General features: G+C 49.1%; 1 protein-coding gene across 1 annotated transcript in view; it reads left to right on the top strand.

Annotated features, from left to right (window-relative positions):
* The first annotated feature begins 3,887 nt into the window (after window positions 1–3,887).
* CTNNBL1 (catenin beta like 1) overlaps window positions 3,888–21,352 on the top strand; it is a 94,995-nt gene continuing 77,530 nt past the window's right edge. The window contains exon 1 of the mRNA XM_087720676.1: window positions 3,888–3,989. Within this exon, the coding sequence (XP_087576802.1) occupies window positions 3,960–3,989 (30 nt within the window). The 5' untranslated portion in view covers window positions 3,888–3,959. The remainder of the gene's footprint in view (window positions 3,990–21,352) is intronic.

The following is a 21,352-nucleotide window of genomic DNA, read 5'->3' as shown; positions in this document are numbered from 1 at the left end:
TCCAATTTCATTCTTGCTTTTTTTAAAAATCCCCCTTTATTGAAATCTAATTTATGTCGAGTTATTTGCATTTCGTGCAGTTTCATTAAGCGGCGCTTCCCCCCCCCCCCCATAAAGCATCTTCGGAACATTATTGGGCTTAAAGGGGAAGAGCTGGGGAGATGGAAATAATTGCCACGGCAGGAAATCCATTCGAAATCCCTTTTCCCATGGGGGTGGGGGAGAGAAACAGTTTTGGGCTGCAGCTTCCGAGGGGGGAGTTACGCCCAGTCCCTCGCACCATGGTTCACCTCTGCGTCGGACTACTGCAGGGGTGAAATCCTACCGGTTCAGGCCGGTTCCACCCGAACCAGGTGCAAAAAATGCTTAGCAAAGTTAAAAAAAAAGTTCTGATGATCAGCTGTGCTGCACGATGGGAGGAACTGGGGGGGGGGGTTAACTTTTTTTTTTAGCATTTGGGGTCCGTTTTTCCCCCCAGGAGGTTTCCCTGTGGCCCGCTAGGCCAAAAATGGGGGTGGGGTGGGTGCTCTCTCCCCCACTTCCTCCTCTTCCTCTTCCTCCTTTTGTACCTCCTCCTGTTCCTCCCCTCTAAAACCCCTCTCCCTTCTAGCCCTGATGATGTTCTCTAGTTGGGCCATGAAATGTCTGCAAGAAAACCACCAAACTTGGAGAGCACCAAGGCCCCCACACTCCTCCTCCTCTCCTCCTCCTCCTCCTCCTCCTCCTCCTCCTCCTCCTCCTCCTCCTCCTCCTCCTCCTCCTCCTCCTCCTCCTCTCTGCAAACTCCCATCCCTTCCAGCACTGATGATGTCTGCTAGTTGGGTCATGAAACGCCTTCCAGAAAACATCCAAGCGCAAGAGAGCCTCGAGGTTCCCGCAGTCATCCTCCCCCCCCCTCCTCCTCCTCCTGTTTGCAATAAGCTGGGTGGGGCGGGGGGGGGGCCTTCTGTCAGAAAATTACAGATGCTTTTAATTTGGGGCTCTCTTTCAGGCAGACCCCCACCGAGATAACTCCGCAGGCCCGCCTTTGTTGCGGGGAGTTGTTGCGAGGATGTGCTACAGGCGTTGTGCGGCGCTCCAGACAATGCGCTTTTCATAGCGAACTCTCTGGGCTCACAATGAAGTTCTGCTTATCGTCGGATTAGATTTGGCTGCAAATGAAATTCATTTATCAGGCCTTTTGTTAGCGGCTGTGCTGCTCTTGCCTTGAACGGTGGGCGAAGCCGGGAGAAACCTCGCTTGCTCCAACCTGGGAGAGGGACGGCAAAGAAATTTGATCCATAAATATACCGTGTTTCCCCCCAATATAAGACAGGGTCTTATTTTCTTTTGACCCCCTGAAATAAGCGCTTGGCCTTGTTTTCGGGGAGGTCTTGTTGAGGCCCCCATAACCTCAGCCTGCGGCCCCTGGATCAGCTGAGCCCGAGAGGGCCAGAAGTTCCGTCTCTCTTTCTGACACACTCTTGCCGGCATTAGTGACGCTGGGCCTGCTGCTCTTTTTGCGACGGCCACTAAGAGAAGAGGCGCGGGAGGTAGGGTTTGTGGGGGCGGCCTCCAGGGGGCTCTTCCGTGTGGGGCAGAAATGGGCTGCTAATTTCTTTTTTTTAATATATATATAGAATTTTTTTTTATTTTCCATTTTCATAGCATATAATCACACGTATACTATTACATAGTCAATATCCTGTTGTATTATTAAGTAATTACATCAATTCATCTTACCATCAACTACCAAAGGGGGGAAAAAAAACCAGTTATTGGCTCTTCTGCTCTCCATACACCATATTTATACCTTATACCAGTGGTCTCCAACCTTGGCAACTTTAAGACTTGTGGACTTCAACTCCCAGAGTTCCTCAGCCAGCTTTGCTGGCTGAGGAACTCTGGGAGTTGAAGTCCACAGGTCTTAAAGTTGCCAAGGTTGGAGACCACTGCCTTATACGACACTTTCTTCCCCTTCTCTCCTCCCCCTTTCTACATCCTTTCCTCCCTCCATCCTTTTCTACTCTACTTCCCCTTCCTTTCTCCTTCTCCTTTCTCCCCTTACCACTCCTCCGTATCCTCCTCATCTTCCCCCTTCACCCGCTTCACTTAACAACCGTGCAACTAACTTAACAACTGCTGTGATTCACTTAACAACCGTGGCAAGAAAGGGCATGAGAGGGTCTCGCTTAGCAGCAGAATTTTTGGGCACAGTTGTGGTCGTAAGACGAGGACCTCCCCCCCCCTGAATAAAAATGCAAAGCCCTTTGCTGTAGCTGTTTCTGCAGGAGAAGCAAGCAGGGCAGCGACCTCAGCGGCTGGCAGAAGGAAGCCTTGCTGGGCAAAGGGTTCAACCATGGCAGAAGTCAGGCCGCCTCCAAGCACCACCGCAGCTGCAGCTCCGGATCCTGCCAGCCTCCAAACTCCATTAAAGGAGAAGATTTGTGGCTCGGGGTTCAACTGAGGGGTCCCTGGTGGCCTCTGAACTTGTTTTCTTGCAGAACCAAAGGCGCTTTTTTCAGGAGGCAACTGGACTTTCTTGTTTTTTCATTTGAAGACGTTTCACTTCTCATCCCAGAAGCTTCTTCAGCTCTGCCTTGGCGGTGGGGAAGGGAAGGGTTTATGCTCCTTGCAGACAGCTGGTCATTTGCATCCTTTTAGAGGGTCATTGAGGCCACTTAGAGGTCTACCTGTGTCCTTAGAGTCACCTGAGTGGTGCAAATGGTTCCTGTAGTCTGCAATTTTTCCCCCTCTGGAGATCCATTCCTACTCACACCCCCATTCCAAGGGTCTTCATCCCAAATTGCATAGCTAAAACGTCTGTAGAGATTGTGCTGAGACTCTTAGACTTTTTCTTGCAGATATGGAAGCAACTAGGAAGCATCCATGTTCCATGCTTCCCCAGGCTAGGGATGATGGGTTCTTGAGTTGCAGAAATGGCCTTCCTTTCTGGTTTTGGGGCAACGCAGGAGAACCCCTGGCACACAGCTTGCGTTTATGCCCTGGCCTGGATCCTACAAGGAGAAATGCTAGGCCTATTCCTATTCCATCCTTCTCTTCTGTTCTAGTCCATCCTGTTCTTAATAAGCTGCAATGAAGAGAGAGGAGAAGGAGAAAGGAAGGGGAAGTAGAGTAGGAAAGGATGATGGAGGGAAGAAAGGAGGTAGGAGAGAGGTAGAAGAAAGAGGTGTATGGAGAGCAGAAGAGCTAATATGTTAAGTATACTGATATGGAAGCATAAATACCATCAACATAGAATGGAGTTTGCTCAGAAGCTGAAATACACCAATGAGAGGAAGAGTGGGAAGCAGAGGAGAGAAGAAAGATAGGAAGAGAGGGATAGGAGAGAGGGTAAGGGGGGAAGATGAGGAGGATAAGGACGAGTGGAATGAAGAGAGAGGAGAAGGAGAAAGGAAGGGGAAGTAGAGTAGGAAAGAATGATGGAGGGAAGAAAGGAGGCAGGAAAGAGGTAGAAGAAAGAGGAGAGCAGAAGAGCTAATAATGGGTTTTTATCTTTCTGGGCGTTGATGACAAGAGGAACTGATGTAATTACTACTTAATACAATAGGATATTGACTATGTAATAGTATACATGCAATTGTATGTTATGAAAGTGGAAAATAAAAAAAAGTATATTTGAAAAATAAGCTGCAGTTTCTCAAGATATAAATTTATTGGGGCAGGAAGAACACCCCCCAAAATCCCACCCTCCATCCTCTCCCACCCACCCACCCGCTGAGCACCCGCCCTGTCAAATCTCTCCTGCGCAGCAAATCGGCGGACTACCCAAAGCCCCGCTGCGCTCCTATTGCCGTATTTACGGGCGGCTCTTGGCGGAGGCGCCCTCCCAGCGGCGCCGACGCGCTTTACGGCGGAAGGTCCGTCCTGGCTGCCTCCGAGGGGTGGGGAGGAGAAGAAGAGCGCTTTACGGCAACGCGCGCGACCTTTCGCGACAGCCGGCGGCGGGAGCGGCGGCCATGGACGTGGGGGAGCTGCTCAGCTACCAGGTGAGGCGGGGAGGGGGAGGGTGACGGGGGTGGGGGTCCTGCCCGCTTTTGGAAGGGTTTGGGGTGTCCGTCCCAGAGCGGGGATGCTGGTTGTTGTCGTCGTTGTTGTAACCCCCCTTCTGCCGGCGGGGCTGATGGGAGTTGTAGTTCCCGCCAGGCAGCCGGTGGGACTCCCCGCCACTTGAAATGGTGCTGCGGGTGTGGGGGAGCTGGAGCGCGGGTGGGGGTGGGGATGGAGGTGGTGGAATGAAGCTTTTCCCAGCTGGCTTTGTGGGTGGGATCGCCTGGTGGCCTCCCATCCAGGGCAAAGCCTTAGATGCTGGGCAGGGGGGCTCCCTCCATGCTCCCCGCCCCCCCCGCCGCCCGATGCCTTAAGCCTCCAATGCAACTTTAAGGCTTCTGGACTCCAACTCCCAGAATTCCCCAGGCAGCAGAGCAGATTTCTGGGGGGAGTTGAAGTCCCCCCCCTTCTTAAAGTTTGGGGACCCCCTGCCTTAAATGGGTCGTTGGGGGAGGGGGGTGCAGGAGGGAAGGGGGCAGAATTGTGAGCCTCCCATCTTCCCCTCCTTCTTTTTCCCAATGAAATTTTCATTTTTTTATGTTCTTTATGCCTATCCAGGTTGGAGCTTTGCTTTAACTAATTTAACTAACTGGGAGGCCAAAGCCCCCTTTGCTTCTACTATCTTGTAGAAGTTTGTATTTAATACGCGTTTTTCCCCTGACCAGATAAATTTGGATACCATTTTATTTAGTTGTTTGGAAAAAAAACATTTCTCTAATTCAATCGATATTGTTTGGAAAAGATAAAGTAGTTTGGGTAGTACATTCATTTTAATTGTTGAGATTCTGCCAATTAGTGATACCTGTAGTTTAGTCCAATTATCCAAATCTGGAAGTTAAAATAGGGATAGAAAATAGTGGGGAAAAGAATAACAATTATAGATTAATAGGTTAAGGTACACAAAAGGACAGAAAGATGGTTCAGAAAGGAAAGGCGATAATAATAAAAGGCATGTATGAATAAGATGGAACAATGGAAATGAAATGTAATATTTGGGAATCATAAGACTATGTGTACTGAAATATATGCTACCCGGTGACCACACCATTCACGCACTGATATGTATAAAGCCTCCCTCCTTTTAACTGACATGTCCCCCCCAACCCTTCCCACCCCCCCGCTTTGCTTCGACAACCCCCCCCTCCCAGGTGGGCTTGGCTTAACCGAAAGGCAGGTTTTCCAACTCGGTTTTATTTATTGATGGCGTTTTTCTATTGTGTGTATTAGACAACTGGAGGGGCAGAGGAAGGGCAGGGGGTCGTGAGGGAGACCCCGACACAGACTGATTGGACAAAGGGAGGGGCAAAGGGGCATTTTGGGGTCCTTGGGGCTCTCTGAGCTGAGTGGGTTTCTTACAGGCGTTTCGTGACCCAACAAAGGGACGTCATCAGTTCCAGTGCTAAGAAGGAGTGGGATTTGCAGAGAGAAAGAGAAGAGAAGCAAAGAAGAAGAGGGTGGTTTAGAAAGAGGGAGGAGGAGGGGACTGTGGGGCCCTTGGTACTCTCTGAGCTTGGCTGTTTTCTTGCAGACGTCTCATGACCCAACTAGGTAACATCATCAGTGTTAGTAGGGAATGTAGTTTGTGGAGAGGAGGAGGAGGAGGAGGACTGTGAGGTCCTTGGTGCTCTCTGGGCTTGATTGTTTTTTTGAAAATATTGAAGATTTTTTGAATAAGAAACATGATTTCACTGGGATTTACAGTGGCACAAAAAAAGTACACAATGCCCCCCCCCCTCCAAAAAAAAGAAACACTCAAACAGCGAAGGAGGAAATAGTGGGAAGAGACTAGGAAAAACTAGAACAACAAAATTAAAAGTGAGAAAAGGGATTCAGAAGAAAAGATACTATAATTATAAAAATAAGAAATATACAGAGAAGAAGAATGGGAGAAAAGAAGATTAAAAAGAAGTGGATTCTTTGAGAGACCAAGAGAAAATGGTTAGAGGAGGAGGAAAGGAAAGAAGGGACATATTAGTAGATTAAAGGGAATTGTATTAAGATTGCTAATGGTATGCAGTTAATTAAGATATAGGAAATTATAGTAACATTGTTAATTGTGGATAATTAATTAAATGTTCTCTATGTTAAAACTGAACTGGAAGATGTACGTTGCTTATAGTAAAATAGACCAACAGATGAAATGTGAAGTGATGATTTGGTTTTAACTTTGAAGGGTCAATTAGTGATATTGTTTATGTATTAAGAAGAAAAATAAGTTTAAGATAAATAACATGGAAAGAGAATAATACGGCTGAAACAGAACTATGATGTCCTGTTGGATTATGTATATGAGACCCAGACAACGCTTTGTTTATAAAATATGTCAGAATTTGTAATTTAAAAAAAAAGATATTTTTGAAGATATTTATCTTCAATCTCTACCTACCTATTCAGCTAGGTGACATCATCAGTGTTAGCAATGAGTGGGGTGTGCAGAGAGAAGGAGGAGGAAAAGGGGAGGAAGAGGGGAAGGAGGAAGTGAAAAAGGAGGAGGGAGAGGAGGAAGACTGTGGGGTGTTCTCTGAGCATGGCTGTTTTCTTGCAGACGTTTCATGGTCCAACTAGGTAATGTCATCAGTGCTGGAAGGGAAGGGGGTTTGGTGGGGGGAGGAGGAGGAGGAGGGACGATGATGGCTGTTAGAGTCTTTGGTGCTCTCTCGGAGCTTGGTGGTTTTCTTGCAACGTTGCATTACCCAACTAGGGAACATCATCAGTGCTAGAAGGGGGGAAGAAGAGGAGGAGGAAGGGCGGAGGAGGGCAACTGGGTGGTTTTCTTGCAGACATTTCATGTTCTACTGTTAGAAGGGAGTGGGGTTTGCAGAAAGAAAGAGAAGAGCGAAAGAGAAGAAGAGGAGAGAGAGAGAGAGAGAGAGGAAGGAGGGCGAAGAGCAGAAAAAAGATTGGGGGGGTGTCTTGGGGCTCCCTTGTTTTTTTTTGCAGACGTTTCCTGACCCTACTAGGTAACCTCACCAGTGCAAGGGGGCACAGAGGCATCTTTTACATGGGTTTCAAGATCCTTCCCAGGCTGCTGACCTGGAAGCTGCAGAGACCCCCAGGAGAAGCTGTCCCTCTTGCAGAGGACGGAGACACACAGGAGGCCTGCCCTCCCCTCCCCGAGCCCCCCCAAGCCCTTTCAGGAGGAGGGAGGTATCGCCCCTCCCCCCAGTTTCACCCCTGTTCCTTTGCAACTGGGCTAGTCTGCCTTCTTGTACACACACACACACACACACAGAGGGGGTACACAAACACGCACCGGATTGTGAAGTTGATATGCATGTTGAATGGGTTTCTGTGCATTGGTGTTGAGCCTGATTTTGTTCTTAACTTTTCATAATGGGCATTTGAGAAGGCTTAGCGCTTCAGAATCCAAAGGGTTTAAGATCCAAAGCGGAAGAGAATGTGGAGCTGGCCAAATCAATTCAATCGGGGTGGGGGGCTTCCTTTGAGAGAGAGCCTGTCAAGGGTCCCAAACAGCACCCAAAAGTAAATCAGGGTCCGAGGCAAAGGATTGCTCAAAGTTCCCATTGATCAAGAGAGCCATGTTGGCACATCTGGGAAAACCTGAGTCTGAAAGCTTCCTGGTTTCCCCCACCCCCAATTGAAAGTTCAAGATCTTGCCCCCACACCCACAAGTCCATCCCATGGTCCAATCTCCCACTGCCACCCTGGCAGCTTCCACTCATCCAGTTCCGGTCGGTTGCAGAGGCAAAGGATGACCTTGGCTTTCTAGAAAGGAATGTTGTTATGGCTGCATATCATCTAACTCCGTACAATCCCATTTTCCCACCATAGAAAATGCATAGCCGAATAATAGAAAGTGTGGCAGGCCAAAGACCCAAAGGAAAAGAGGGCTGCAGGCCTGACAGAGCCCACCTCAGCATCCCAGGGAGGTGATTCAACAGATCCAGCAAATCTAGCTAAGCCGTGCCCCCCCCCCCTTTGCTCTGGGGCATGGCCGGACTGCCCTGACCCCCGAGGAGCTTTGGCTGGGGGTCTGATGGGCTTTGTCTTCCTGGAGTCCAGATTCCTGAATGACGGTGAAGGTTTTTCAGGCTTCGCCTTTGCAGTTCAGTCCTCATTTGTTTAGCAGGACAACAGGGCATCCAGATCCACTTAACAACCGCTTCAGTGACTAGCTTCAGTGATTCATTTAACAACCGTGGCAAGAAAAGTTGTGAAGCGGGGGGCAAAACTCACTTTAACAACTCTCTCACTTAATAACAGAACTGTTGAGCTCCATTGTGGCTGTAAACCAAGGGTAGCCTGTATTCTAAGGTCTTAAAAAGGGGAGCGGTAGGAGGTAAGGTATTGGATTATTATATACATATTATATTTTATACCTGTTTGATCTTGTTCGGCTTCCACGCCTCTCTTATTTGAAACTAGCTGATAATGGGTATATATTTATCCCGATCCTGTATTAGAGGGAGTACTGCAAAGCCATTACCATGGCAACTCCACAGTGGTGTACAGTAGAAGCCATTTTAAGGCACAACAGGCTGTATCTTAACAGAACCTGAATCCAAAATGCGCATGATCACTGTCAAACGTACTGTGACTTGACACTATAGATAGTCCTTTTCATTTCAGCGGCCCAGGCGTTCCAGAGTTATTTTGGAACACACACACACGGACACCCCCACCTCCAGGGGTGTCTTACCCCCATGGTATTTGTTTCCAGAGAATAAGTCATCTATGTACCAATTTGGTTGAAATGGCTTGAGGCGTTCCAGAGTTATGCTGGAAAACACATACACACACACACACACACACACCTACACACACACACACACACACCTACACACACACACATCTGGAGTTTAAGGTCTCCCTCATTTAATCCCAGCAATAACACCTCGAGGATCGCTTTAACAACTTCTCTCCTGTCGCTTGCTCAAATTATTACAGTTCCTCTTATGAAGGAAAGCAAGTTAAGCTAAAATATAGCGGCCTGTCATTCTCCTCCCCCCCCCCACCGCGATTGACAGATAAAAATCAATTCCTAATTTGGAACAGGAGCTTTTGAGGCATCCCTTGTCTGCTTTTTCCCACGCAACCGCTTCTTGTGCTCCTCCTTCAAGCATCACGGCTGGTTCCCTCCAAGGTAAAAAGAGGGCATCTAGAAGTACCTATAATGCTCATTGCGCGTGAATATGGACCCCCTTCCTCCTCCTCCAAATGCAGGCATCGTAAATATCCATATTCTGTATTTCCACCCAAGGTGATATTTGTACAGAGAAAAGGGTGAATCTCTTGGAGAAGATAAACGTCCGGTATGAATGTAAGTCATTCATGATGAGTGATTTGTCCGTTTTGCAGAGTCCCCCCCCCCCCCCTCCAAAGCCGTTTGTCTTTATTTTGTCAATTTGAAATTTGCCAGCCTGGCTCTAATGGAAGCTGCACTCGAGCCTTCTGGTATTTTCTGAAAACAAATGAGAAGCGAATTGATTTTATTGCAACAATTTATATGCCCCAGGGGAATATGGACAGGGAACGCAATGGTGAAGAAATCGTTCAGCGCTTTCCCCTGGTTTCCTTGCTGGCCTGATTTCTCGTGAAACTGACCGGGTCAGATCATCCGAACTGGCTGCTTATGATTGGAGCAGAAGCGTTGATTAATTAAGGGGGCAGAATTGGTAGAGAGTCTTTAGTACCGCAGTTTGGAAAAAAATTGCAATTTTTATTACAAGCAGCAAAGAGGCGGTAATTTTTTTTATATATATAATTGCTTCTTCGCAATTTGCTGAGATGAATTGAAGGGGGTGGGTGGGAATATCTGGGCCACAAAATTCATCTGTTTCAGAATCTGAAGGATCCTCCAGCACTTCTTAAGGTTTTCAAAAGAAACGGCTGTGTCGAATGGAAGATTTCGGTGTAACAGAATACTAGTAGCTGAAGGATTGGATGTGGGGGTCCTGGGGATCTCCTGGGGTTCTTTCTTTAGAGGCGTTTCATGACCCAGTTAGGTAGCATCATCAGTGCTAGAAGGGAGAGGGGTATTGGGCGGGGGAGGACAGTGGGGTCCTTGGTGCTCTTTGAGCTTTGGGGTTTTCTTGCAGATGTTTCATGACCCAACAAAGGAACAAAGTCAGTGATAGAAGGGAGAAGGTATTATGGAGAGGAGGAGGAGAGAGAGAGGAAGAGAAGAAGGAAAAAGAGGAAAAGGAGGTGGAGGAGAGGAGGAGGAGGAGGAGGAGGAGGACAGTGGGGTCCTTGGTGCTCTCTGAGCTTTGGGGTTTTCTTGCAGATGTTTCATGACCCAACAAAGGAACAACGTCAGTGATAGAAGGGAGAAGGTGGAGAGGAGGAGGAGAAGAGAGGAAGAGAAGAAGGAAAAAGAGGAAAAGGTGGAGGAGGAGGAGGACAGTGGGGTCCTTGGTGCTCTCTGAGCTTTGGGGTTTTCTTGCAGATGTTTCATGACCCAACAAAGGAACAAAGTCAGTGATAGAAGGGAGAAGGTGTTGTGGAGGAGGAGAGTGGAAGAGAAGAAGGAAAAAGAGGAAAAGGAGGTGGAGGAGAGGAGGACAGTGGCGTCCTTGGTGCTCTCTGACCTTTGGGAATTTCATGCAGACGTTTCATGACCCAACAAAGGAACATCATCAGAGCTAGAAGGGAGAAGGTGTGGTGGAGAGCAGGCGGAGGAAGAGGACTAGTGTGGTCCTTGGTGCTCTCTGAGCTGCGTGATTATTATTTTTTTAACAAGCGTTTCTTGACCCTACTAGGGAATAGCATCAGTACCGGAAGGGAGGGGAGTTTGCCCAACCAGCCTTGATGATGCTGATACTCCCCAGCTGGGTCATGAGACGCCTGCAAGGAAGAGCACCCAAGTCTCAGAGCAGGAAGGATTCCGTTCTCTACAATGCTTCACAATTGTTCTGAAGGATTTTTTGTTTTTATAGAAAAGCTGCTCTTTTCCTTGCAGGGATTCGAACTTGTTCTTCTTCTGCACGGTCCCTTCTTGCGGCCTCTCCCACTTTTTTAAAAAACCCAGGTCTGGACGGTTGTTCAGCGGATGCAGCGCCTGTGGATGCTGAGCCCCGGTGAGGACATCAGGACGGTCCACACCAGGGCGGATGTGATTTAAATCAAGTCGATTGAAATCGCTAGTAAAAAGGCTTGACTTAAACCCCCTCGATTCAAACCGTGGCTTTTAAAGAGCAGCGGTCATCTCTGTCCCGCAACGGCTCCTCCTCCTCCTCTGACCCTCTGGGGACTCTCCGGCCGTCCCGTTCACTTCAATTGGGGGGGGGGGAGCGGAGGTGCGGCAGGGGCACCACAAGGTGAGGGACGTGGCGGGCAGCAGGTGAGTGGATGCCCACCAACAGGGTTGCCAGGGTGGGCCTGAAATGACAGGCGCTCTTTAATATTACACGTAGAAGCTGCTTAGAAGGTTTCGCTGTCACTTCTAACTGCTTGACCTTCGTCTTCCCACTTAGAGGTTTGATTGATTGATTGATTGATTGATTGATTACATTTATATGCCGCCCTTTTCCCCGAAGGGGACTCAGGGCGGCTCACAATTCAATCAGGGAAGGGGGTACAGACAGGGGGATAAAAAAGACGAGACAACTATCGCCCAGTCTCCAACCTTCCCTTCCTTGGGAAGGTTGTTGAGAAGGTGGTGGCCTTTCAGCTCCAACGGTCCTTGGAGGAAGCAAACTATCTTGACCCCTTCCAGTCAGGCTTCAGACCCGGTTACAGCACAGAAACCGCTTTGGTCGCATTGACCGATGATCTCTGGAGGGCCAGAGATGGAGGACATTCCTCCATCCTGGTCCTCCTTGACCTCTCAGCCGCTTTCGATACCATCGACCATGGTATCCTTCTGCGACGACTGCGGGAGGTGGGAGTGGGAGGCTCCGTGTTGCGGTGGTTCTCTTCCTACCTCTCGGACAGGTCGCAGTCGGTGTTAGTGGGGGGCAGAGATCGTCCCCTAGGCTCGGTCTTATCCCCCCTACTATTCAACATCTACATGAAACCGCTGGGAGAGATCATCCGCAGGCACGGGATCAGATACCATCAATATGCGGACGATACCCAACTGTATCTGTCCGCCCCGTGCCAACTCAATGAAGCGGCAGACGTGATGAACCGAGGTCTTGAGGCCGTTATGGACTGGATGAGGGTTAACAAGCTTGTGCTCAACCCAGAAAAGACCGAGTGGCTGTTGTGTTTCCCTCCCAAAGATTCGACCAATATTCCATCACTCAGGCTGGGGGGTCAAATTTTATGCCCCTCAGAGAGGGTTCGCAACTTGGGAGTCCTCCTGGATCCACAGCTATCGTTTGACCACCACCTGACGGCTGTGACTAGGGGGGCATTCGCCCAGGTTCGCCTGGTGCGCCAGTTGCGACCCTACCTGGATCGGGAGGCACTCACAACAGTCACTCGGGCCCTTGTGACCTCTAGGCTGGAATACTGCAATGTGCTCTACATGGGGCTGCCCTTGAAGAGCATCCGGCGACTTCAGCTGGTACAGAACACGGCCGCGCGAGTGATTGTGGGTGCACCTCGGTTCACCCACATAACACCTATCCTCCGCGAGCTGCGCTGGCTACCTGTCGATCTCCGGGTGCGCTTCAAGGTGCTATTAGTCACCCATAAAGCCCTACATGGTAGTGGATCTGACTATTTGAGAGACCACCTCCTGCCAATTACCTCCCTGCGACCAAATAGATCACACAGATTGGGCCTCCTCCGTATTCCATCGGCCAGCCAGTGCCGGCTGGCAACTACAAGGAGGAGGGCCTTCTCAGTAGTAGCCCCGACCCTTTGGAACGAGCTCCCCGTGGAGATTCGTACCCTCACCACCGTCCTGGCCTTCCGCACAGCCCTTAAGAACTGGCTAGCCCGTCAGGCCTGGGGACAAGGATAGCCGCCCCTCCCGAATGATGAATGTATGTTGCTTATTACTTTTATTATATGTGTCTATGTCATTGTTGTATTTCCCCCCCCTGATTTTATGTGAGCCGCCCTGAGTCCCCTCAGGGAAAAGGGCGGCCTACAAATGTCAATAAAATCAAATCAAATCAAAACATAACAATACAAAATTTAAAAACACACAACAACCATACCATTCGAGGAGGGGGGCAAAAACTCTGGTGCATTTCTCTTCCAACCCTCATACTGTTTGTAGTGTAGATAGATTTGCAAAAGAAGGGGGGGGGGATGAAGGAATGTTCCTGAACTTTGTTTTATGGTTGATCTCATGCTTCCTGTGGAATTGTGGCATCGATTCAGGGCATGTTATCTCAGCGGGCAGAGCTTGGATTCATTGAATGAGTTTTACCCAAAAATGTAAATATTGCAGAATATACAGCCTCCTCACGCTGCATAACTAAGCTCCATTTCATGCTGAATAAAGCTAAATTATTCATGATTCTTAAATAGAAAACTATCTTTAGATTATTATTTTTTACTCCAAAAGCATTTTATTTAAATGAATTTGATTTTTAAAAAACCCCTTTTATTATTATTATTTTTTAAAAAACATTGATTTTTATCCACCCTGGTTCTTCCATCTTGGCCTTTGGCTTAGCCTGTAGTGTGAAGGGTTCACAAACCACGTTTCATGGCTTAATGTGTTAAGCAAACCCAGGCTTGTTCTAGTTTAAATAGCAGCTTAGGCAAATAATTCTAAATAATAATCTAAATCTAAATCTAATTGCAGTTTTTGGAATAATCCTCTCTCTCTCTCTCCCACACACGGACACAAGATTGGCAGTGCCAACGTGGAACACTTTTGTGAGACTCCTCCGTGGAGTCTTTGGGATACCCCTCTCCCCCCCCTGCAGCCTTTTCTACCGATCTGCCAGGAGCCCGTCACTCCCTTCCCTCCTGCCGCACCCCCCTCCCCTCTTTGCAGCCGAAGGCAGGCTTCCTAAATCTAACTAATGTTTTTATAACTGCCTTCTGATCCATTTCTTCACCCACAGCCTGGAGTCGAATGCTTGCAAAATGCCCATTTGTCATCTGCATTTCAGTTGGGGGAAAAAAAGAAAGACCCAAGCTGGTTAAAGCCTTAGCCGGCATTTGGGGGGGGGGGGGAATTATCGCTTAAAAGGATTTGGCTGCATTGATTTCCCACCAATCCTGCCTAGAAATGCCTGGGACGTGTCTGTCTAAGGGGCCTATAAGCCAGCTGGGATTGCACAGAGAGAGAGCTAGCTTTAAACCATGGTTTCCCAAATTGGCCACTTCCAAAGCAAAAGGACTTCCTTTTTTAATAAAAGTTTTTATTTCACACACATAAACACATCAACAAGGACAAACACATGACTTAAGACAACATAGGAACAATAAGTTCCATCCTGTATCATACAGCAGTTCCCGTATCGGTTTCTTTGCAGTTAGTGTTTTCCCTTTCTATAATTAGCTATTTATAACCAAATATTGTTTTATCTATAACAGTGTTTCTCAACCTTGGCCACTTGAAGATGTCCGGACTTCAACTCCCAGAATTCCCCAGCCAGCATTCGCTGGCTGGGGAATTCTGGGAGTTGAAGTCCGGACATCTTCAAGTGGCCAAGGTTGAGAAACACTGATTTATAATGTGCTATATACTTTGTTAAAATGTTTTTATTTTCCATTTTGTCATTTTCGTACAGTCACATATATACTGTGCATAGCCGGGCCATACAACATTAAACAATAATCACAGCAATTCCTCTTGTCAACAATACCCCCCCCCCCAAATAGAAACCCAATATACCTCTTCCACTCTCCATACACCTCTTTCTTCCGCCCCCCCTCCAACTTTCTATCTTCTATAATGTGCTATATATATACATACAATTCCAGGTAAACATTCACATGGTTATTCTTTTTCTTTGCCAATCTTATACTGTTGTTATTCCCTTTTAAGAGATGATAAGAGTACAGTTTAGGTTGTATTGTTTACCATCCCAAGCATCTATTGTGACATCACCTTATTTTTCTCTCTCTTTCCTTTTCTCTCTCCCTTCCTTCTCTACTTCCTTCCTACCTCCTCTCCTTCCCCTTCTTTCTTCCCTTACCTCTCTCCTTCTCTCGACGGACTTCCAAGTAGCAGAATTCCCGAGGTAGCAGTGCCGGCTTAGGAATTATGGGAATGGAAGTCTTACAGTAGCCAAGGTTGGAGACTTTGGCTCTCGTAGTTAAGGCTAGAAATCGGGAGGCGGCGAGTTCAAATCCCACCTTAGCCATGAAACCATCGAAGCGCCAACAGGAGAAATGTTTGTGGCCCAGGGTTTGAGCTGAGGGGGGGTCCTTGCTTGTTTTCTTGCAAAACGTTTCGTGACCCCGCTAGGTAACGTCATCAAACTTAGAAGGAAGAAAAACAAGACCAATTCGCCTCCCTTCGCACTGAGGCTGTTCCCCTAGTTGGGTCGTGAAAGGCCTGCAAGAAAACAGCCAAGCTCAGAGAGCACCGAGGACCCCACCTTCCTCCCCTCCTCCTCCTGGGGAATTCTGGGAGTTGAAGTCCACACATCTTAAAGCTTCCAAGGTTGAGAATCCTGCTGTAGAGTGAGGGGTTTTCTTTGGGGGGGGGCAATGGTTTTGCTGCACAGCCGACATCGCACACATGCGCGAATGAAGCTTTAAGTGGTCACCTGCCACTTGGGCCTCCCTGCTCCCAACAGGCCCCCAGCCCGGTACCTGTCCTAGGCCTGGGGCTCGAGGGCCCCTGCTTTAAGGCAGGCAGACCCCACTTGGGGAATAGGGTGGGGGGGTTCCTGCAGTCTGCAAGCAAGGGTGGCGTTGTCTGGTTCTTGGATGGTGTAAATGGCTGAGGCTGGGATGTTCAGCTGCCTCTTCCTCCTCCTCCTCCTCCTCCTCTTCCTCCTCCTCCTCTTCTCCTCCTCTTCCTCCTCCTCCTCCTCCTCGGCCACTTTCTCTGCCCATCCCCATCCCCTCTGCAGAGGTCCTCCTCTGCTCAGAGCCTTGGTGGCCCTGGTGCTCTCTTGGCCTGCAGGCATTTCAATACTCAACTAGGGAACATATATCAGTCTTAGCACTGATGGTGATACCTAGCTGGGTCATGAAACGTCTGCAAGAAAGCAGCCAAGCTCAGAGAGCACCAAGGACCCCACAGTCCTCCTCCTCCCCCATTCTGCACACCTCACTTCTTTCTAGGACTGATGGCGTTCCCTAGCTGGGTCATGAAACGTCTGCAAGAAGCCCACCAGGCTCAGGGAGCACCGTTTAATCCCGAGCACTAAATATTTTCTTCTGGAAAGGAGAGGAGGAAGGAAGGAAGGAGAGAAGAAAGAGAAGAAAGGGGGGTAGGAAGGAGGGAGGGAAGCAAGGAGGGAAGGAAGGAGGGAAGGAAGGAGAGAAGGAGAGAAGAAAGGGAAGGAAGGAGGGAATGTAGGAGAGAAGGAAGGGGGGAAGGACGGAGGAAAGGAAGGGGAAAAGGAAGGAGAGAAGGAGAAAAGAAAGGAGGGAAGGAAGGAAGGAGGGAAGGAAGGAGGGAAGGAGGGAAGGGGAAGGAAGGAGGGAGGGAAGGAAGGGAGTAGGAAAGAAACGAGGGAAGGAAAGAGGGAGGGAGGGAAGAAGAAGTAGGACCGTTGTAAGATAAGATGGATCTATGGGATGTTAAGAAAGCAATTTTCAAGTATATTGTCAACTGTAGGGAAAAAATTGTTATAAATACATATTATTAATAACAGTTATGAGATCATATAATTGTGAATGTATATAGGAAATTGATAAAAAAATATTTTCTTCTATTGATATGTATTTTTTTTCTTTTTTAGTTTCTAATCCCGAGGGAAAACATTCATTTTTCACCTTTCATGGTTTCTTCAGCTTTTTTTTTTTTTCCTTTTCCCTTGTCTTTTGGGCAGGGGGCTTTTGCCATTATTGATCGCCCTCTCATTTAATTCTAAGTACTCCTGATGTAATTTGCATACGGCAGGGAAGAAATTATGAAATGTGATACTGTGCCGTATTTCATCAGCCTGACTTTTTCCCCCCAGCCCTTTGGATGGGAAAGGGAAATTGATTCTCCCCATCCTTTTTTCTACCCGCTTTGGGAATGAGAGGCTCCTGCAAGGGGGGGGGCTACTTGTGGAGGGGGGGTGTGCATTTATCCAGGCCTCTTCCAAGTCTTTCTGGCCTCATGTTGGTCCTCTCCTAGCATTGGGGGGGTGGGGAAGGGGGGAGAGGAACAGGGGCCTTCCTCCGCCTGGGCTTCCTGGCCCTGGACTCCCTCTTGAAGCTGCTGCTCCGCGGAAATTGGGCATGGGTTTATTGGAGGGCATCCGATTCTGTGGCCGCCGGCTGGGATTTGGTGTCTCTGCAGGAATGGGCTTGGAGGGAGACTCCGGGTTCAGTTGAGGGAGGCGTAGGGCTTCTGCTGGGTTTGCAATCCCTTCTAGCATTGATGACGTTACTTTGCTGGGTCGTGAAATGTCTGCGAGAAAACAGCCAAGCTCAGAGAGAACAGAGGACCCCCACAGTTGTCCTTCTCTTCCTTCTCTCCTCCCCTTCCCCCTCCTCTTCTTCCTTTTTCTCTTTCTCCTCCTCCTCCCCCTCCTCTTCATTTTGCTCTTCCTTCTCTCCTCCCCCTCCCCAATTCTTCTTCCTTTTCTTTCTCCTCCTCCTCCTCCTCCTCTTCATTTTGCTCTTCCTTCTCTCCCCTCCCTCTCCTCTTCTTCCTTTTTCTCTTTCTCCTCTTCCTCCTCCTCTTCTTCCTTTTTCTCTCTCCTCCTCCCCTCCTCTTCATTTTTCTCTTCCTCCTCCTCTTCATTTTGCTCTTCCTTCTCTCCCCCTCCTCTTCTTCCTTTTTCTCTTTCTCCTCCTCCCCCCCCTCCTCCTCCTCTTCCTTCTCTGCCTCCTCCTCCTCCTCCCCCTCCCCACAAACCTAACTCCCTTCTAGCCCTGATAATGTTATCTAGTTGGGTCCTGAAATGTATGCAAAAAACAGCCATCATCAGAGGACAGCAAGGACCCCACAGTCCTCCTCCTCCTCTTCTCCTCCACTCCACCCCCATCTCCCTTCTAGCACTGATGATGTTACCTAGTTGGGGGAATTGAACTTTCACAGGAAAACAGCCAAGCTCAGCACCAAAGAAATCCCCCCCCCCAAATTCAGCCCTGACACTTCAGCCTCCCCCCCTTCTCTCCACAGTTGCCTTTTCTTCCTGCTCTCTCTTCTCCAAGCGTTTCGCCTGGGCCCGGGTCTTCGTTGGGTGCCAGCCTTGGCTCTGAATTCAGCCCTGGGGACGGAGGGAGGGAAACACACTAGCCATGCTGCCCCACTTGGTGCTGCCTGGAACGCGTGCAAGAAAGCAGCCTGGTTGAAAAAGCACCCTGGACCCTCCTCATCTTCCCCTCTTATTTTTTGAGTTCTGGAAACGAATTGGGCACCTTTCTTCCTTGCCTCCCACCAAGGATTCCCCCCTCCTGGGCTCCTCTCCTCTGGGGAAATGCCAGTGAAGTTCCCTGCCAGCAGTCCAGCATCTTTTAACGGATGAACGGAGTTGGGAGGGACCTTGGAGGTCATCTAGTCCAACCCCCCCCCCCCCCAAGCAGGAGACCATTTCTGACCGATGGCAGCCCAGTCTCTTCCTGAAAGCCTCCAGGGACGAAGCTCCTTCATCTTAATTTCCCCTTTTTCCAAACTTGCATGGGGCCACGGCGGATTCCTCCTTTTCAGAAGGAACTGACCCCATCTGGGAGTGGGGAGGCCGTCTTCGCCCAGGGGGGATCCCCACAGATCCAAAAGGGTCCCTTTGGAGAGATCAGACCCCGTTTGCGACTCGGAGGTGCTTCCCGAGAGCTTCCAAATTGCTCCCTAATAAGTGGCTCTCTCTGATGGCTGCAGATTTTGCCCGCTGGCATCCAGAGAGTTTTTTCCCCCTCTGCCTTTCATCCTCCTCCACGCAACGCACGGCTTCCCAGCACCATAGTAACCAGGTTTATTATTTGCCTTTTTTGCAGCTGGCATCTTCTTAAATAAGATTAAGCCGAGTGCGTTAATTCCCGCCCAAGTTACTTTTGCTGCTCTCCTCCCCGGATTCAGCCCCGCTGCGTTCGGCTGATGAGGATGGAGTTTACCCGAGCTTGCAAACTCAATTTTTATTTTTATTTTTTTTACTTTTGTGCTGGAAGGAGCTGCTTAAAAGGAGCCTTTTGGAGGCAATCCAGCAAAGGACCACCCCCTCTCCCTGGACCCCTTATCTATTTATGGCACGGCTTGTAAATCACCTTTCCATCCCCTCAAAGGGAAGGGGGGGGAGAATATATATACACCGTTGCCGATATATATGCAAATCACGAAGGGAGGAAGCTATTTTTAAAATATTCAGGATGCAAAGTGGGACTGGGGGAAACCGTCCGAAGCCAGCTTGCCTTTCGCAGTCCACATGGGCAAGAGGGGGAGGGGGTGTCCAGCAGGGGAGGGGGCCAGGTTGTAGAGTAGTGGAGTAGAATAACCTTGGGGTCACTTTGAATGGACGCTGATCGGTATCCATTAAAACGACGTTTTAATGACGTCCAGCTTAGGAGTGAAAATGTTGGGCTTAATTATGGTCATAACTCAGGGACTTCCGATAAGGTCATTGAATTTAGGCTGTCCTCAACTTATGACTGATCGCTTAGTGACCCTGTTGTGAAGTTCCAACAGGCGTCTTTTCAAGGACACGTAAGGATATAGAAGGCCACAGAAGGTCATCTAAGGACATAACAGTCAAATGAGGACCCAGATTTTGGGGGCCAGAGGCTGACTCTGGAAACCGCTTAGAGGAGGCTGTATTAGCCATGTAAAGCGGTATATAAGTCTAAGGGCTATTGCTATTTTCCCTCCCTCCCTCCTTCCTTCCTTCCTTCCTTCCTTCCTTCTTTCCTTCCTTCCTTCCTTCCTTCCTTCTATCCATTCATCTATCCATCCACCCATGATGCCCAGTGGCTAGAATGCACTATTGCAGGCTAACTCTGCCGACTGCCAGCAGTTCGATTTTGATAGCCTTCCCTCCTTCCGAGGTGGGTAAAACGAGGACCCAGATTGTTGGGGGCAAATACGCTGACTCTGTAAACCACTTAGGGAAAGCACCGTGAAGTGGTATATAAATCTATTGCTATTGACATAAGGACATGTAAGTCTCCCCTTGGAGAATCGGGGGGTGGGGGGAATGGTTGGAGCTCCTTTAGGGGCTGAACGGCTCTCGGCCCTGCGTCGTCCCCCCCTCTGGCCCAGCGTGGCATGAGCGCTCAGCTCAGAGGGTGGTGGTCCATTGCTCTCAATGGGACGATGGAAGGAGATGGGGGGACTGCTTGAAGCTTAGGAGTGGGGGGGATGAGAGAGGGGCTGCTTCCTTTCCCCATGGGGGTCTCATTGGGTCCCTGAGAGTCGAAGTGGGGGGGTGGGGGGGTTGGGTGAGTCAATTGTTCCCTGCCTTCTTTTTTAAATCCCTTTTTCAAAACCCAACAGAAAAGAAGAGAGAGAGGGAGAGAGAGAGGGAGAGAGAGAGAGGGAGAGAGAGAGAGAGGGAGAGAGAGAGAGAGACCAAAGACAATTAGAACAAAGATCCCACTTTTCTGTGAGATGAAGGTGGATCTCTGGGGCTGCACAGTTTTAAATGGGGTTTTCTGGCATTTATTTTTTTTTGTTACGGCGTTTATTTTTGGTACTTGGCAAGGAGAAGGGAGGGAAGGAAAGAAAGACATGAAGGAAGGGGTAGAACAGATGGGCAGAAGGAAGGAAATGGGGTAAGGAAGGGAAAGAAGAAAGGAAAGAAGGGAGGAAGGAAATAGAATAGAAGGAAGGGAGTGGACAGAAAGAAGGGGAAAAGGGGAAGGAATAGAACAGATGGAAAGGAGGCAGGCGGGAAGGAAGGAATGAAAAAAGGGAAGGAAGGAGTAGAACAGATGGAAGGGATGGAGGGAAGAGATGGACGGAAAGAAGGCAGGCAGGAGGAGAATGGATGGAAGGAAGGAAGGAAAGAAACAAAGGAGGAAAAGGAAGGACTAGAACAGATGGAAGGGAGGGAAGAGATGGACAGAAAGAAGGCAGGGAGGAAGAGGACGGAGGGATGGAAAGGAATCTCGGAATCTCTTTTGCCTTGACCTGGGGTTCTCTGGTGTTGGGGAGCCAATGGGGTGAGGGGGGGGCTGCCTTAATGCTTAAACTCTTTCCTAATTGGCCCTAAGGACTCTCTCATTGCAGATAGGAAGGGCCAGATCCCAGCTGAGGCCCAGGCTGGCTGCCCATCAAGGCCTGGGGGGAGTGGGGGGGGCTTGGAGGAACCAGGCTGGCCCTGGAGGGTTGGGGGGGGGCGGCTTTAGTTTCACCAGGGTTGTGGTGGTGAGGTGGGCTCCT

The sequence above is a fragment of the Thamnophis sirtalis genome, unplaced genomic scaffold (genome assembly GCF_051295495.1).
Source record: "Thamnophis sirtalis isolate CommonGarterSnake01/CBP01778 unplaced genomic scaffold, rThaSir2_p1.2 scaffold_7, whole genome shotgun sequence".
NCBI classification, from domain to species: Eukaryota; Metazoa; Chordata; class Lepidosauria; order Squamata; family Natricidae; genus Thamnophis; species Thamnophis sirtalis.
Note: the sequence above shows the minus strand (reverse complement) of the source record. Positions and strands in the feature narration are given on the sequence as shown.